General features: G+C 42.6%; 1 protein-coding gene across 7 annotated transcripts in view; it reads left to right on the top strand.

Moving 5' to 3' along the window:
* The window catches only part of NDRG4 (NDRG family member 4), a 336,309-nt gene that overhangs the window by 141,208 nt on the left and 177,570 nt on the right, over window positions 1-17,531 (top strand). For all 7 annotated transcript variants that reach the window (XM_033942604.1, XM_033942606.1, XM_033942605.1 and 4 more), the window contains one exon: window positions 9,193-9,298. In XM_033942604.1, the coding sequence (XP_033798495.1) occupies window positions 9,193-9,298 (106 nt within the window). The remainder of the gene's footprint in view (window positions 1-9,192; window positions 9,299-17,531) is intronic.

Below are 17,531 nucleotides of genomic sequence, written 5' to 3'. Positions count from 1 at the left end.
ATAAAAATTGGAGAGTGCTGTATTTAGGAAGTCTATATCCAAGAGAGTAGAACCTGGTAAGGTGTTAAATAATAATCTGCACCAACTAAGAGAGGCACTTCAGTATGATTGTATCTAATGCTCTCAACATAGCAGAAAAAATGTGCTAAAGAAGTAGCAGAACTAGAGGGAGTGCTAGGATGCATAGGGAGAAGATGAACCAGCAGAAAGAAAGGAGGCAATATTGCCCTTGGACAGATCATTGATGAGACCTTAGAGTATTATGTCCAATTCTAGAGGCTGTACCTCTGAAAACTAAAGATTTATTAGATGGGCTTGAGGTGATTTAGAGAAAAACATCCAAAATGATGTAGGGATGTTCACTAAAAGCCATATAAAATGAGATTGAGGGACCTAAACAGAGCAGTAGTTTTCAACTCACTCCTCAGAGACCATCTGATCAATCTGGTTTTCATGGTACAGCTAATGAATCCCTCTGATATATATTGGCATGTACTGCCTTCAATATATGCACATATATCCAGGACTGGCTTAATCACTAGGACAAAAAGGCAGTCACCTACAAGACAGCTTCTTAGAGTGGCAGCAAAGAATAGCTGTAACCAAAGCAGAACAAGATAACATGACACAAACACAAACTCAGTTATCAACATGTACATTTATCCACAGGAAGGGGAGGCATTTTTCAAATAACCTATTTACCCAGGTAAATGGCGAAGTTAGGATAATCATGAGCACTATCAAACTCTCATAGAAGAGCCTAGGGACATGATAATTGAGAAGGGCATAACACTGAAGGTTCATCTATAGCAGTAGACTTCAACCCTGTCCTGCATGACCACCAGCCAGTCCAGTTTTCAGGATATCACTAATGGAATATGCTTGAGAGAGATTTGCGTATAATGGAGGTGACAGGCTTGCAAATCTGTCTTATGCATATTCATTAGGTATATCCTGAAAACTGGACTGGCTGATGGTCCTCCAATGGCCCTGAATGTGTCTCATTTATATTCATGAGGGACATCCTAAAAAAGAAATTGAGAACCACTCCCATAGAGGAAGGAAGTGAGGGGGGAATATGAGAAATCAAAATAACAGAAAAGTATTAAACAGGCTCAAGAAACAAAGAAAAGAAAGTCGAGTTAAAATGCTACAGAACAAGAGACTCCTGAAAATATATCTTTGCTGGAAAGATGATGGATGCACAGGAAGGGCTCCCTCCCACTGATGGTGGTGGAGACCAAAATGGTAACAACAACTGGTTTATAACTCCTACAACAGCCGATATAGTGGCAGAGATGAGAAAGAAACATAGTAACATAATGGCAGATAAATGGCCACATAACCCATCCAGGCTGCCCATCTGCTTCATCCACTATCTCCTTCTTTCCCTAACAAATCCCATGTGCCTGTCCCACATTTTTTTGAATTCAGACAGTCTTTGTCTCTACATCCTCTACTGGAAAATTATTCCACACATCTACCACCTTTTCTGTAAAGTATTTCCTTAGATTACTCCTGAGTAAAGGTAGGTTATAGAAATGCTCAGAAACCACTTCACAGGTCATAGACCTGATGGGCCGCCGCGGGAGCGGACCGCTGGGCGCAATGGACCTCTGGTCTGACCCAGTGGAGGCAACTTCTTATGTTCTTACCTCTTAACTTCATCCTATGCCTACTCATTCTGGAGCGTCTTTTCAAATGAAAGAGACTTGCCTCATGCGTATTTATGCCACTTAGATATTTAAACGTCTCTTATCATATCTTCCTTCTTTCGCCTTTCCTCCAAAGTATACATATTGATATCTTTAAGTCTGTCCCCATACGCCTTATGATGAAGGCCACCAACCATTTTAGTAGCCTTCCGTTGAACAAACTCCATACTGTTTATATCTTTTTGAAGGCACAGTCTCCAGAATTGTACACAATATTCTAAATGAGGTCTCACCAGAGTCTTATACAGGGGTATCAATACCTCCTTTTTCCTACTGGCTATACCTCTTCTTATGCACCCTATTATCCTTCTAGCTTTCGCCATCGCCTTTTCAACCTGTTTGACCACCTTTAGATCATCACATACTATCACACCAAGTCCTGTTCTTCTTTTGTGTACAAAAGTTCTTTACCCCCCTAAACAATACTATTCACATGGGGTTTTGCAGTCCAAATGCAAAACCTTGCATTTCTTAGCATTTAATTTTTGCTGCCAAATTTCAGACCATTCTTCAAGCTTCACTAGGTCCTTCCTCATGTTGTTCACATCATCAGGGGTGTTGACTCTATAGCAGATTTTGGTATCATCTACAAAGAGTACCTCTAAGCTGTAATATCTAATATAATAAAATGATAAGCCACGCATGCGCACTTCCTAAGTGTGCGCCGCTTTTCTGTGAGCTGTAGCGACACATAAGAAGTGCGCATGCGCGGCTTACGGTTATTTGAAAGACGCGGTGGTGGCTACTTTCATGATCCCCACCTGCGTCGGACTTTCAACTAAAAAAAAAAAAGTCAAAACGGATGTCGGCGGCTGCAGGCCGCGGCACCTGTAGCCCGCCGCGGCCGAGCACGGAAACGGGCCGAAGTTTTTTTCAACTTCACAGACGCTGCAGCGGCTCCTCTCACGAGCCGCTCCTGCGTCGGAGAAGGCGGCGATCGTCAGAGGAGCCGCCGGGAAGTTAGACTGATGGAGCCTCGGCCTGTTAGGTCCGTGTGCAGGCTCCTCTCGCGGTTAATGGAGGGAGAGGGAATGCTGCGGCTGCTGCACAGGGAAGTAGGGAAGGAGATAGGGAGAAAGGGACCAGTCTGATGTCGCCCTCGCCTTCTGTTTTGCTGAAAAATCCACCACCCTCGGCTGTGATTCAGAAACATTCCGCCGGGGGGAGAGGGGGAGAACCGCGGCAGATTGAAAGCAGGAAGGGGAGCCACGGACAACGTTCCTGAATCACAGCTGAGGCCAGCGGATTTTCCAGCGAGACAAAAGGTGAAGGCAATATCGGAATGGAATGGAGAGAAGAGGGAGAACATGTTGGGCCTAGGAAATTCCCTGGATTAACTTTTTTTTAATTTTTATAAAGTGCAAAGGGGAGAGTATTAAAAGAAGTGCCAGACTGGGCATGGGGGACAGCTTATGGGGCCAGGAACAGAGGAGAGAGAGAGATGGTAGGTAATGGTCTGAAGGGAGAGAAGCTGGATTTGGGGAAAGAGATACTTGAAGGGAGGACCTGGGGGAGGGAAGTTGGACCTAGGGATGGAAGGGAGGGAGAAATGTTAGGTCTGGGGGTGGAAAGGGGAGAGAGATGCAGCATCTCTTTTTTTCCCTCCATCTTATTGTTCAGCATCAAGGGGGGAAGGAAGAAGAACAACAGAAAATGGAGGAAAAAAGAATCCATGGGAGGGCAGGGAGATATAGACTGACCAGTGGAGAGCGGGAGGGGTATTCTGAAAGTGGTGAGCCATTTGTATGAGGTCAAAAGGGAGATGACAAGATTAATGAGAGTATGGAGAGAAACAGAAAGAAACACAGACATATATTCTACTGCCAGCGGGAGGAAGGGAGACAGAAATAAAAGAAGAAAGACACAGGGACAGCGAGAGACACAGAAAGACAGACAGACAAAGGGGGCCAGGGACAGAGACAGACAGAAAGAAAGACAGCAGGACAGAGAGAGAGACACGGAAATAAAGACAGACAGACAGACATATATTCTAGCACCCGTTAATGTAACGGGCTAAAATACTAGTTTTATTAATAAAGCTTTTGATTTTTAAGTCAACCTTTCCAAATGATACTCAAAGCAACTTTACAAAAAACTATAATAATTCAGACATAAGTCAATGTCCCACAAAGCTTATATTTTAAGGGCTTGATTTTATAACACAATTAGGGGCATTTTCAAAACACAAAAATGTCCAAAAATCTGTCTAAATCTGCACTTGGACACTTTTCTCAGCAAAACGCCCAAATGCTGATTTTTGAAGCAAATATTTTAGATGTCTTCTGGGATGTTTGCCCTATAGGTCATCTAACTCATAAAGGGGTGTGTTAGAGGTGTGTTTTGGATGGGATTTGGGCCAGCTTAGACTTAGACATCTTGCGGAGATAATTGAACCTTTCGCAAGGCATCCTGGATGGAATTTTAGATGTTCTGACACCTGTTTTAGAAGTGTCTAAGTGCTGAAAAGGTACCCAGTCTGACCAGATGACCACCGGAAGCAGGAAGGTATGATCCCACCCCAAATATTTGAATGAAACAGTACATACCTGTGTCTACAACTGCAACACTTTGTATGGGAAAGCCTAGTAGAACTCCATACAGGTGCCTTAAGTATCCAGGTGAATGGACTAGTGAACCATAGAGAGAAGGAGCCAGGCCCATAAGCCACTCTAACCACAACATTTATGGTGGAAACCTTACTATACTGCCATATAGGTGCCATCTGCAGCCATAAGGGCTATTGTTGTGGTAGATAGGTGGGTATAGTAGGTTTTGGGTAGACTCACCATAAATTATAAGGGGTATATGATGAGATGTACATCTGGCACCCTTTATGTGAAGTTCACAGCAGTGCCCTCTAAGGTGCTCCAGTGCGTTGTTAGCATGTCTATGTGGCCAGTCCATTACAATGCTGGTCCCTCCTCCACCTAAATTGTGCTGATTTGAATGTTTCTAACTTTGAATGGTCAGGTCTTTCCAATTGACTATTCCATAAAAGTTTTGGGAGTGACATTGGATCGATCCCTGACTCTAGATGAACATACGGATGCATTGGTTAGAAAATGCTTCTCGGTATTATGGAAACTTAGATCCATCAGAAAATATTTTGATGCTGTATCATTCCATTTATTGGTTCAATTTTCCATTCTAAGACTAAGTATGCTTAACTATTGTAATATCATTTACTTGGGAACTTTTAATAAAACCTTTCAACGACTTCGAGTTATTCAAAACTCGACTATTAGATTGATCTTTGGTTTAAAAAAATGGGAACATATAAGATCCTATGTATCTGCAGGGCCGGATTAATGAATAGGCCCAAGAGGCACATGCCTAGGGCCCGAAGTTGTCAGGGGGGCCCGCTGAAGAAACAAACAGGACTCAGATTTTTTTTTTTTCCTTTCGGCAGTGCTGGGTCCGCCCCCCAGAAAGATCAGCAGCACCGGCCCCCCCCCCCCTGGAAAGATCGGCATTGCCGGGCCCCCTCAGAAAGATTGGCAGCATCGGGCCCCCCTTCTGGGAAAAATCAGCAGCGCCCCCCCCCCAGCAGTGGCGGCAAGTTCCGGCAACTGTTCCTGCAAGCGGAGCTCATCCAATAGCTTCCCCTCTGACGCAGCTTCCTGTTTCTGCCTGGGCGGTTCACGTCAGAGGGCAGCCTTGGAGCTGCATCAGCACCGTTTGCAAGGGAAGGGTTGCCATTGCCGGGCCCGGATCCGTCTTCAGGCATAGGCAGAAAACTATGAAATCCGGCACCCATCTCGAGGCTACTTCAACCACCTCAGAAGAAAGGCTTGCAGAGAGGGAACAGGAGCTACAGCTCACAGTCGGCATATCCCGCCATTCCACATTAGCTATCTCCTCAATAGCTGAGTCTGGTGGAGTTCTGGGGACCCTCATCTGGTGATTCTTCTGGCCCCAAGTTGTAAAGTCTTACGAGCAGCTTTTCTTTCGCCATCTCTGGTGATTTTGAGTTGCCAGGTTTGTTGATAGGTGAAGTCTTGTTTGCTGAGTCATGGGGCCCTTATTTGGGTAGTCCTTTGGTCACCAAGTCATAGTTCTCTCAGGTAGCCCTTCGGTTGTTGAGTCATAGGGTTGCTCAGGTAGGCCTTCAGTCACTGAATCCTCTGGTTCAACATCTCTGTGTTTATTGATTCTTGAGAATCTGACATTTCATTAACGTTTCCATGTCTGCCATCTTCATTTTGAACGACGGGCCCCTTCAGGGCCCATCTGAGAGAATGAGGAAAAGGGAGGGAGATGGTACGATAAGAGGAAGAGGTTAAGTGGCACTTTAGGTTTAGAAATGGAAATGGGGGATGATAGAGGGGGACAGATGCTGAATGGAAGTGGGGGGGGTGAGAAAGGGGGACAGATGCTGAATGGAAGTGGGGGGTGAGAGAGGGGGACAGATGCTGAATTGAAGTGGGGTAAGAGGGGAGCAGATGCGCTGAAAGGAAGTGTGGAGGAGAAAGAAAAAAGGGCACATGCTGGATTGGGGGAAGAGGATAGAGTTAGATACTGGAAGGGGTGAGGGAAAGAGGTGGCAAGCTATAGGTAGACACAATGAAAGATGGACGTTGAGGACTGAATAGTAAGAAATAATTTAGACAGAGACAGAGAAAGAAGACCAAGGAAGAAAAGAAGGAAGGGAGAGGAGAGATGCCAGAACATAGGGGAATGAGAAGAGACAGATACCAGACCTGGGAGGAGGAAAGGAGGAAGGAGACAGATACCAGATCTGATGGGAGGAAAGGAGGAGAGAGATGCTAAAATCTGGTGGGAGGGAGGGAGAGATGGAAGGGAAAAAGACAGATGCCACACCATGGGGGGAGCGGAGAGAAGTAGATGGATGCCAGACCAATTGGGGAGGGAGAAATGGAAGGGAATGGCAAACAGTTTTTGGAAGAGGCATAGAAAGAGAGCAGATGCCATATGGAAGAGGCAGAGAGAGGGCAGACAGTGGATGGAAGGAAGAGAATGATGAGAAGATGAGGAAAGCAGAAACCAGACAACAAAGGTAGAAAAGAAATTCTAATTGTTTTATTTATTTGTTTTTGCTTTAGGATAAAATATTATTGTAGCTGTGTTGATAATAGTTTATTAACAGAAAATGGAAATAAGGTGATCATTTTTATTAGACTAATTTTAATGTTTTTTTACTAATTCAGAGACCAAAACTCCTTTCCTCAGGTCAGGACAGGGACACTGTAACAGCATATAGTTTACTGATCTGAAGAAAAAGGCTTTAACCTCTGAAAGCTAATTGAGAAATGTATTACTCCAATAAAATGGCAAGCACTAAATTTTCTTCTTGCCATGCCCCATGCCTCCTACCCAAATGCAAAATATAAATTAGTGGGCTTCCCAAAGCCCTGCCAGCTGAAGATCTCTTCCTCTAGGAAGGAAGGGGGGGGGGGGGGGATTTGGTCAGAGATGTTTGGAGGTTGCATAGAAGAAAAACTGTACACTGGCACTGGTATGGTAATCTTTGTTGTTTTGAATGTTAAAATAAAAGAAATAAAGTGGAAATAAAGAAGTAAAGAAGAAAATGGGTAAATAAATGAGGGCGTGGGGAAGGGAGCCCAGTGGACTTGGGTGCCTAGAGTCCCTCGATGAATTAATCCTGCCCTGCGTATCTGGTCTCTCATTTTAATCTAAATTGTTCTAACAGGCCTACTTGTGGAATTCATATGTTCACTTATCCTATAATAAAGGCCTGTCGATATAAAAGATTCTTGGACAGAGCTCTTGCTTTAATCGATTTGTAAGTTAAGGATTTGCTGTTTTTACTTTTATATTGTATGTACGTACTGATGATTTTATATTGTGTTTTATTCCCTGATTGTCCAGCACTTCTTGTTGTAAAACGCCTTGAACTATTATGGCTTTGGAGGTATATAAAAATAAATGTAATTGTAATGACAATTGCAAAAATTGTAATGAAAATTGCAAAAATATCCTTTTGGAAGTGAAGTTCACTTCACCCAAATTCTGTTTACCAAACACATTCACAAATCGCTTACCCAACCCCTGGAACATCCTGTAGTGTCTAGTCGGAGCTCGTTATTTCAATCTTTATCACAGATGTTGGACCTTGGGGAGAGAAGATGAGAGATGGACCCATGGGAGGGCAGGAGGGAAGAGAGGTGAGATAAGATGATAGTAAGACAGTGGTCTTCAATGCAAGGCTTGCGAGTTGATGGCAGCCCTCCAAGACATCTGGAGCCTATCCAGAATTTTGGCCCCACCCCCACCCCGCCAAGCAAGATCAGTATTTTTTTTATGATTTTTTTCTAGCGCTACACTCTTCAGTGATCCCAGAAGCTTTTCCTTTGCTACAGCTTCCTGTCCCCACGGCAACCTCGCAAATTCCTGCGTTCTTATGAGGTTGCACGAGAACTCGCGGCAGCCATTAAGATAGCAGCTTTGCATGGGGTAGAAGTGTAGGAAGGTCACTCCTGCCATGGACCACCAAGGATTTTAATGGTACACTTTTTACTAATCATGGAGGTGGGAAGGAGGTGAGAGTTGTTAGAGTTGGCCGGGACAGGAGGCAGAAGGATCCCTCCTTTCCACCACACCACTGGACCACCAGGGATTTTAAAGGTATGCTTTTTACTAATTGGGGAGGTGGTAGGGAGTTGAAAGTTGTTAGAGTAGGTTGGGACAGGAGGGGGAGGAATCCCTACTGTCCTAGCCCACCAGGGCTTACAAGGCATCGGGAGAGAGGGGGGGGACAGGGTGCAGAGTCTGGCAGGGAGGGAGGGAGGGGACTGGATGCATAGTAGGGCAGGGCAGGGCATTTGAATATAACCCCCCTGCCCCGCCCTCGGTTTATATTTGAGTTAACCTTTTGGGGGGGGAGGGAAGATTGCCTCTGTTTATATTCGAGCATATACGGTATTCATACTTTTAAAAGTAATATATTACTAATGATATGTTGTCAATAATATATTGCCAGTAATATGTCATTGGAACTATTAGTTTTTATTTCCCTTTCCTTCAGTTTAGTTCCTTTCATTTGACAATTGACATTCTTTCTTCTCAGATTTATTGTTTATTATTCACTGCTTTAACTCCTTAGGAAAGGTGTATATTAAATTATAATAAACAATAAATCATAAGATGTTACTTAGAAATATATTACTGGCCCAGCTCTGACAATGCACTGTCACTTAGCATGATTCTATAAAAGATGCCAAGTGTCATTCTAGTCAGCACAGATGTTTTTAGGTGCCATATATAGAATCATCCCAATTGCTTGCAACCTCTTCAGTGGCACTTCTATATGGTCTAAAAAAGCATTTGAAGAGAAATAATGTTGGCTGAAATGATTAGTCTGTTTAAATTGAGAGGCATTAAAAAGGTAATGAAATACTGTAGGTAGTGCGTGAGGGTGAGGCAGGTAGACTAGTATAACTCTCAAACTTTGATAATGGAGTATTCCAGGGGCTGATCTTCTGTGTTTCTTTTATAGGAACATGACATTGAGACCTCTTATGGCTTGCTGCATGTTGTGATTCGGGGTTCTCCAAAGGGAAATCGCCCTGCTATATTGACTTATCATGATGTGGGTCTTAACCGTAAGTACTCTGCTGTTCTCACTGTGAGACTAACCATATTGTTCTTTAGGAATGCCCCACAAAGGAAACACACACACATGCAATCTTAGAATCGGGAGGAGGCGCTAGTAAGGGCTAGCTCCGAGTCCCTATTTATTATGCTTCTAAGCTAATGACATCATAGTAACTCCCTCGTTTACACATCTCATGATTGGTGGGTACAAAGGTACATGGTTTTACATTGGTGGATACAAAAATAGATACATGCTTTTTACCTCGTGATTACCTCGTGCTTTTACCTCGTGATCATTCTCCAACTCAGCACTTAGACAAGGGCCTGATTAACACGTGGACAGGGCCTGAGTCTTTGCACATATGCAATGCCTGTCAGCTGATATCCTTACCAAATAAGGACAGCTCAAATAAGATAAGCATGTGACAGTCCAAAGGTTAAAAATGCATGCTCCTTAGGCTTAAGCTGTAGGAAAAGTCTGATTGTTGCCCATATAAGGGATGCTTAAACAAGATAAGAGATAAGATAAGGGTAAATCTGTGTCAGGCTAATATGTGGCAAAAGTCTTGTGACAAGATGCTAGTATTTTTCCTTTGCTTAGAATGGCTGCATGGCAAGAAGGGAAAGGGAATGGGGATAATTCATAATTCTTTCCCAGGGGCGGTGAAATCAGTGTGCCGATTTCACCCTGTTTCAGAATGGTAGAATGGCGTCCCTACATTATTCACTTATGTAAGCAAATTCATTTTGTATTTTATTGAATTTACATTAGGGAACCTAAGTGCTAAGCATTTTCCCATAGATATAAACTGTTAATTTACAAGTGGGGAATACAAGCAAAGCATGGCTCATGGAATTCTTTCCAGCTCCTCTGCATGTGCATGCGCATGTGTGTGGACCTGTTTTATCTGTATTTGTGTGTATATATCTCTCTGTTTTGCATGTTTCATCCATTTTTTTTTGTGTGTATGTATGTGTGTGCACGCTTGCATGCATGTATTACCAGTATCTATTGACTTTCTGGGCATCAGCTGTTCAGTAGTACATCATCACCGCCCAAGTACACAACATACAGATCAGGCATTTGTTGTGTGTCTTTCATAACCACTACGTTTTGGGACCCCCTGAGGAAGAGTGTTTGTTCGAAACACGGACCGTGCTTCATTTGTACGCAACAATCTGTTTGTTTAAAATAAACTTTGCCTGCGTCTTGTGCATCTGTCTGCAGTATTATTTTTTTTTTGTCTTTGTGTTTGTAAGTTTCTTCGCTATAGAAGCTAGAACTCTTTCTTCCATAGAAATGCACTGGTCTGGTTTTTTTTTTGGTTTTTTTTTGGGGGGGAGGTTTTTTTCTCTGGAACCTTCATTTTCAAACCAAGTCCTTTTAATGGTTCCCCCCCCCTCCCATGTATTAGGTTTTTCCCACGTCACTTATGATTTCATTGTTATATGTTTGGAAAGTTATTTTGCCCCAGGCAGACATTCTTGACCCCTATTGTAATTTTTGTTGAGTTAGAAAGAATAAAAATATAACTTTCATACATGTCATGGAATGCAACCAGAACCATATTTTTTCATATATTTAAAATAGCAAATTATGCAAAATAGCCATTGTTCTGCTTTCCAACCCAACAGAAGTTGGAAAGAATTATACAGAAGGAATCAAAAAATGTCTGTGTTGGTCTGTCTGGGAGCAAAATATCTCTCTGAAAATTTAAATGGAATGGGATGAAACTTGATATGAGGGGGGAAACTGGTAAAAAGAAACATTGACTTTGAAAATGGGCCAGATTAGGCCGTGGATTCTAGAGAAATAAGTTTCCCACCATCACCAAAAAATGACCCGTTGCATTTCTATGAAAGGAGCAGGTTCAGCTTCTGCAATATAGAATCTTACAATGACACATAACAGTTAAGGGAGTCCTCCTTCATAATCTGTTCCTTTACAACTGCCCCATTACCCCACAAATCTACCCTCTGTAACTTCCCTATTCCCCTAACTGCAGCACCCCAAAATTATCCTTAAACTGTTTCTACTGCTGCAACCCCAAAACTACCACCTGTAAAACTACCCTAACCCTTCAAACCATTACCTGCAACTGTCCCCAATCTAACTTTATTCAGATAGCTATCTGGTTAGTGGTCTGAATCTCGCTGCTAGCTATAACTTTGAGGACCATCCATGCACTGCTCCAGCAATGTCTAGATAGACCCGCAGGGACAGATAGGGAAAATGCTTGAATACCTGAATTTGAACCGCTGAGAGGGGTATAGGGCATCTAAGTCCGATTTTGGACATATCCTGCAAGACATTCAAATATCGGGGTGGGGAAACATCCATTTTCAAAACTGCTAGACATCCAAATGTTTTTACAAAATGGCCTATTTGAACATCTAAATTTTTTGGCCATTTTCAAATACAAAACCATCCATGTTAATCCAGACCATTTGGACATGGGGGAAGCCAGCATAGTAATGGATTGGCCACATAGATATCCCAACAGAGCAGTGAGGCACCTTAGAAGGTACTGCTGTGACCGTCACATAAAAGGTGTCAGATGTATATCTCACCATAAACCCCTTATAATTTATGGTGAGCCACCCAAAACCTACTATACATACCTGTCTACCATCCTAATAGCCCTTATGGCTGCAGGTGGCACCTATATGGCAGTATAGTAGAGTTTGGGTGTGTTTTGATGGGCTCATACTTAATACCATAGATGTTGTGGTTACAGTGCCTTATGGGCCTGGGGTCCTCCTCTCTATGGTTCACCTGTGTGATGCTATACTAGGCTGCTGTTCTAGAGCCAGGTATCTACCTTTTAGTTCTCATTTTTGTGTGGTGGAAGGGGATTAGTGAGTACTGGAAGAGTTGCGGGGGTGTCTTATCTTGACGTATGCAGTGATCATCTGGTCAGTTTGTGCACACTTGTGGCACTTAGACACTTCTAAAACTGGTCTAGCTCTGTCCAGGACATCTTGCAAAACATTCAATTATTGCTGCAAGATGTCAAAGTCTAACTGCCCTTATGCATGCCTAAAGCCCACCCATAATACACCTCTACCATGCTCATCTCGAGCTCTGGATGCACAGAGGCTGGGACACCTCGCTAAACATCCAGAAAAGCAGTTTTGATTATCAGCACATGGACATCCTGGTGATTAGGACATCCAAGTGCTGATTTAGGACGCTTTATGGCCGTTTAGATTTTTTGATTAAGAGCCCCTTAAGCTAAAATAAATAAATAAAATAACACCAGGTGATCTATAAGAATATTAAGCAGTGATATTGTTTATTGTTTATTGGAAGCTTCTATACCGCTACTAGTGGTTTGCATGAGCTTCAGTAAAGGTGTTACAATACATCAGTTAAATATATGTAAATCTTACCTAGTTATACATCTATATACATATACTATATTATTGTTTCTGTATTATCATATATCCATTTTTCTTTGTTTCTCCATGTTGCTACTCTCCCTAAAATATCAAGATAGCTATGGTTAAGGGAGATATCCGGACAACTGCTTCAGTTATCCAAATGTTTCTCTTTAAATATCAGGTCATTAGATCTAAAGGGAAAGGCAAAACATGCTCTTACTCTATATCAATCCATCACAGAATACCTTCTATCCTTTGCTTTTGATAGTGTCCCACACAGCAACAACTACACGCCCGAAACAAATTTGCTGTTCTCCTACAGTTCGATCTCTCTGCGGCTTTCAACATCGTGCACCATGACATACTAATCTACCAACTTTCTTAGATAGGAATAGATTCCTCTGTCCTAAAGTGGTTCTCAAACTACCTTCGCGCTCGTTCCTACATTGTCAATTCAAACGGCTCCAAATCCGCTTCATGGACACCATCCTGTGGTGTCCCACAGGGCTCTCCCCTATCCCCTATTCTCTTCAACATGTATATGACCTCCCTGAAGCTCCTCAAACATCCCCCCTTGAAACAATTTACACATATGCAGACGATATCCTTATCCTCCTCGAAACAGATCAAAACCTTACAAACCTCCAAGAGAACATCACTTCATGCATAATGAGACTTCACGCCTGGTCCCTCTCTGTACAGATGAAATTAAATGAATCTAAAACAAAATTACTCTGGCTCAGCCCAAAATTAGTACACCTGCCCACCCTCTTCACTCTACCCACAGGCCCTGCTCTGCACCTTGAGTTCTCAAGCAAGGTCCTTGGCATCACTATCGATTCCTCCCTTTTCCTCAACGATCACCTGAATTCCTTGGCAAAATCATGTTTTTTCAGCCTCCACATGCTGAGGAAAGTCAGATCCTATTTTCACCAAAAACATTTCACCGTCCTTGTACAATCCATCATCCTATCCAAACTCGATTATTGTAATGCCATCTATTTATACCTAACAAAAAAAAGTCTTTGCAGACTCCAACTTATCCAGAATACTGTGGCCAAGCTGATTTTTGCTAAACGCAAATCCGACCACGTCTCCCCACTACTCACCAATCTTCACTGGCTCCCAGTACTTTCCAGAATTCATTTCAAATGCTCCTGCCTAGCTTTCAAGATCATTCACGGCATCCTTCTGCCTCTAATCCCTCTATCCTTCCTCGCCCTGACTCCTGCTACCACCAGATCAGCCCACAGACATAAACTATCTTTCCCCTCTCTTCACGGCATCCTCCACGCAGGTCAACTGGGAAGATCCCTCCTCTCTAAAATCACGGGCCTTTGGAACGATCTCACTGTCCCGCTGCGGAACCTGGGCTCCCTCCAACTATTCTGAAAACAACTGAAAACCTGGCTTTTCTCTAGCATATAACATCTCTTCTCCTGTTTTCATCCCCTTTTTATATGCTGTGTAAATCCTTCTCCTGTCTCTTCCTATATTTTTAAGCTTTGTAAACCGTGTCGAGCTCCACTTCCGTGGAGATGATGCGGTATATAAACTTAAGGCTTAGTTTAGTTTAGTTTAGAAGGCTCATAAATAAATTGAGCAACCTGGAAGTGGATTAGAAATTGGTACTAAGTGGAATTTACTCTAAAGAAAGAATGCTAATTAGTGAAGTGCTTCAGGAATGTGTTTGAGGCTAGTGCTGACTTATTGGGAGACCCAATAAGTCATCACAATGGGAGCATGCAAAGCTACGTGGCATTTTTTTGAATTTTGCAGCAAAAGTGACTGTTTTCAGTTGATAAAACACACATATACAATAATATAAAAAAGATTACACTACATTAGGGATTTCTATTCTGCCATTACCTTGCAGTTCAAGGCGGATTACAAAAGAATTATCCAAGATGTATTACAACAAGAACTTACAAAAAAAAAAAAGAAAAGAAAAAAATTGGTCATTTTCAAAAAGAGTAAGAAATGGTTAAGGTTATATGTTTCGGATAGTTGGCTTTAGTGAGAGGTGGAGTTTGAGACTTGCGGTATTATTTCTTTTTTCAAGGATTTCTTGAATAGTATGGTCTTTATTTCTTTTCTAAAAGTCTTGTAGTCGAGAGATGCCGTCAGTAGATTGGCGATTTGGTTGTCTAGTTTGGCTGCTTGAGTGGCCAGGAGGCCATCATATAGTTTTTTCCGTTTGACCTCCTTAATTGGGGGGTATGAGAATGGGGTGTGAGTTTTCCTATGTCTGGTTGCGGTGTTGTGGATGAGGCAGTTATTCAGGTAGTTTGGACTGTCTCCGTATAAAGTCTTAAATAGTAGGCAGTAGAATTTAAATTGCATTCTTGCTGGGATCGGAAGCCAGTGCGATTGGAGATATGCTTCTGTAATGTGATCATGTTTCTTTAATGAGTAGAAGAGTCTTAGTGCTGTGTTTTGGATAGTTTGTAGTTGTTTTGTTATGGTTGTAGGGCATGGGAGGTAGAGGATATTACAGTAGTCAAATAGGCCTAGTATTAAGGACTGAACTATGAGCTGGAATTGAGTTTTCTCGAAGAATTTCCGAACTTGTCTTAAGTTTCTCATGACTAAGAATGACTTTTGTATTGTTTTATTGATTTGCGGTTGCATGGTGCAGCATCTGTCGATAGTTATTCCTAGCAGTTTTAGGGTGGTTTGTATGGGGTAGTTGATTGCGTTGATTTCAATGTTGGTTATGGTTGGTATTTTGTTGTTTTCTAGGAGGATGAATTTCGTTTTATCTGGGTTCAATTTCAGTTTGTGATCTTTCATCCAGGTTGCTATTGATTTTAGTGTTTGGTATATTGTGTTCGTCATGGAGAGTTCAGGTTGATTGAAGGGTATGAGAATGGTAATGTCATCGGCATAGCTGTAGGAGGTTTTGCCTTGTTTGTCCAGGTGAGAGCTGAGGGAGGCTGTATAGAGATTGAAGAGAGTCGGGGAACTCCGCAGGGGTTTGACCAAGGTTCAGATTTTTGTTTGTCTGATTTTACTCTATAGGTTCTTGATTTAAGGAATCCTTCAAACCATGTGTATACTTTATCTGTGATACCTATTGTATCCAGGATTTGTAGTAGAATGTTATGGTCCACCAGGTCGAATGCAGCGGTAAGGTCTAGTTGTATGAGCATCATTTTTTTTTTTCCTGTGCTGAGATGTTGTCTGGCTGTGTCCAAGAGAGATATGAAAATGAAAAAACATGAAAGAATAACATATTCATCTAAAGTTAAAATCATTTAATATATGATTCGGTTAAATGGATAGTTTTGAGGATCAATGAAAGACAACGGAATCCAGATTATTACAGATATTATTATCCAATTGGATTGTCTGTAGGGTTGCTGTGATCTTTTTTTCTCTTTCAGCATCAACCTTTGTCTTATTTGGGAGACTGACATCTTAGGTTACCGAATAATATATGCTACCACAGGGACTGGTAGGGGAGGAGTGCTCTGAGGCAGTACTAGAGCTGTCGCTTGCACATAGAGGAGCCATGTACAGGAAGGCATCATGCTATCACATCAGCAGTGTTCTCCCCAGAAACTTTTTCCAGCCAGGTGGCATGAAAAAGTAGCCAGGTGGGGCAGGATGGGGAAATTTGGTGGTGCAGAAAATTAAATGTGTACTATTTTTATTAGTTAATTGTTATTAATTATTTTCCAATGCTCAATATGACTTTCTTTTTTAAGGTTTGACACTTAGGCAATGTTCCAGTAGCATTTAAGCCACCCTTGAAAAAAAGTAATACAGATCCTCTTATTCCAAATAACTACTGGCCAGTATCAAACCTTCCATTTCTTTCAAAACTACTGTACTTGAGAGAGTGGTATTCATAGAAACATAGAAACATAGAAATAGACGGCAGATAAGGGCCAAGGCCCATCTAGTCTGCCCACCCTAATGTCCCTCCCCTACCTTCGCCCTGTGAATAGATCCCTCCCCTACCTTTGCCCTTTGAATAGATCCCATGTGACGATCCCATTTGGCCTTAAAATCAGGCACGCTGCTGGCCTCGATCACATGCAGTGGAAGACTATTCCAGCGATCAACCACCCTTTCTGTGAAAAAGAATTTCCTGGTGTCAGCTCATAGTTTCCCTCCCCTAATTTTCCACGGATGTCCTCTTGTTGTCGTGGGACCCTTGAAAAGGAAGATATCTTCCTCCGTCTGTATGCGGCCCGAGAGATATTTGAACGTCTCGATCATGTCCCCCTTCTCTCTGCGCTCCTCGAGTGAGTATAGCTGCAATTTGTTTAGCCGTTCCTCGTATGGGAGATCCTTGAGTCCTGAGACCATCCGGGTGGCCATTCTCTGAACCGACTCCAGTCTCAGCACATCCTTGCGATAATGCGGCCTCCAGAATTGCACACAGTATTCCAGATGGGGCCTCACCATGGATCTATACAATGGTATAATGACTTCCGGCTTTCGGCTGACGAAACCCCTGCGTATGCAACCTATGACTTGTCTTGCTTTGGATGAAGCTTGCTCCACTTGATTGGCAGCCTTCATGTCCTCACTGACGATCACCCCTAGGTCACGTTCTGCTTCGGTTCTTGTTAGGATCTCGCCATTTAGGGTGTAAGTCTTGCATGGATTTTGGCTGCCCAGGTGCATAACTTTGCATTTTTTGGCATTGAAGCTGAGTTGCCAGGACCTAGACCAGCGCTCCAGTAGGAGTAGGTCGTGCATCATGTTGTCGGGCATTGAAACAACATGATGCACGACCTACTCCTACTGGAGCACTGGTCTAGGTCCTGGCAACTCAGCTTCAATGCCAAAAAATCAACTTCAAACTCATGTTGAATCAGTTAATGCTTTGTATCCCCGGCAATC

This window comes from Geotrypetes seraphini, chromosome 4 (genome assembly GCF_902459505.1).
Source record: "Geotrypetes seraphini chromosome 4, aGeoSer1.1, whole genome shotgun sequence".
Lineage (NCBI taxonomy): Eukaryota > Metazoa > Chordata > Amphibia > Gymnophiona > Dermophiidae > Geotrypetes > Geotrypetes seraphini.
The sequence above is the reverse complement of the archived record's forward strand: the minus strand, read 5'-3'. Positions and strand labels throughout refer to the sequence as shown.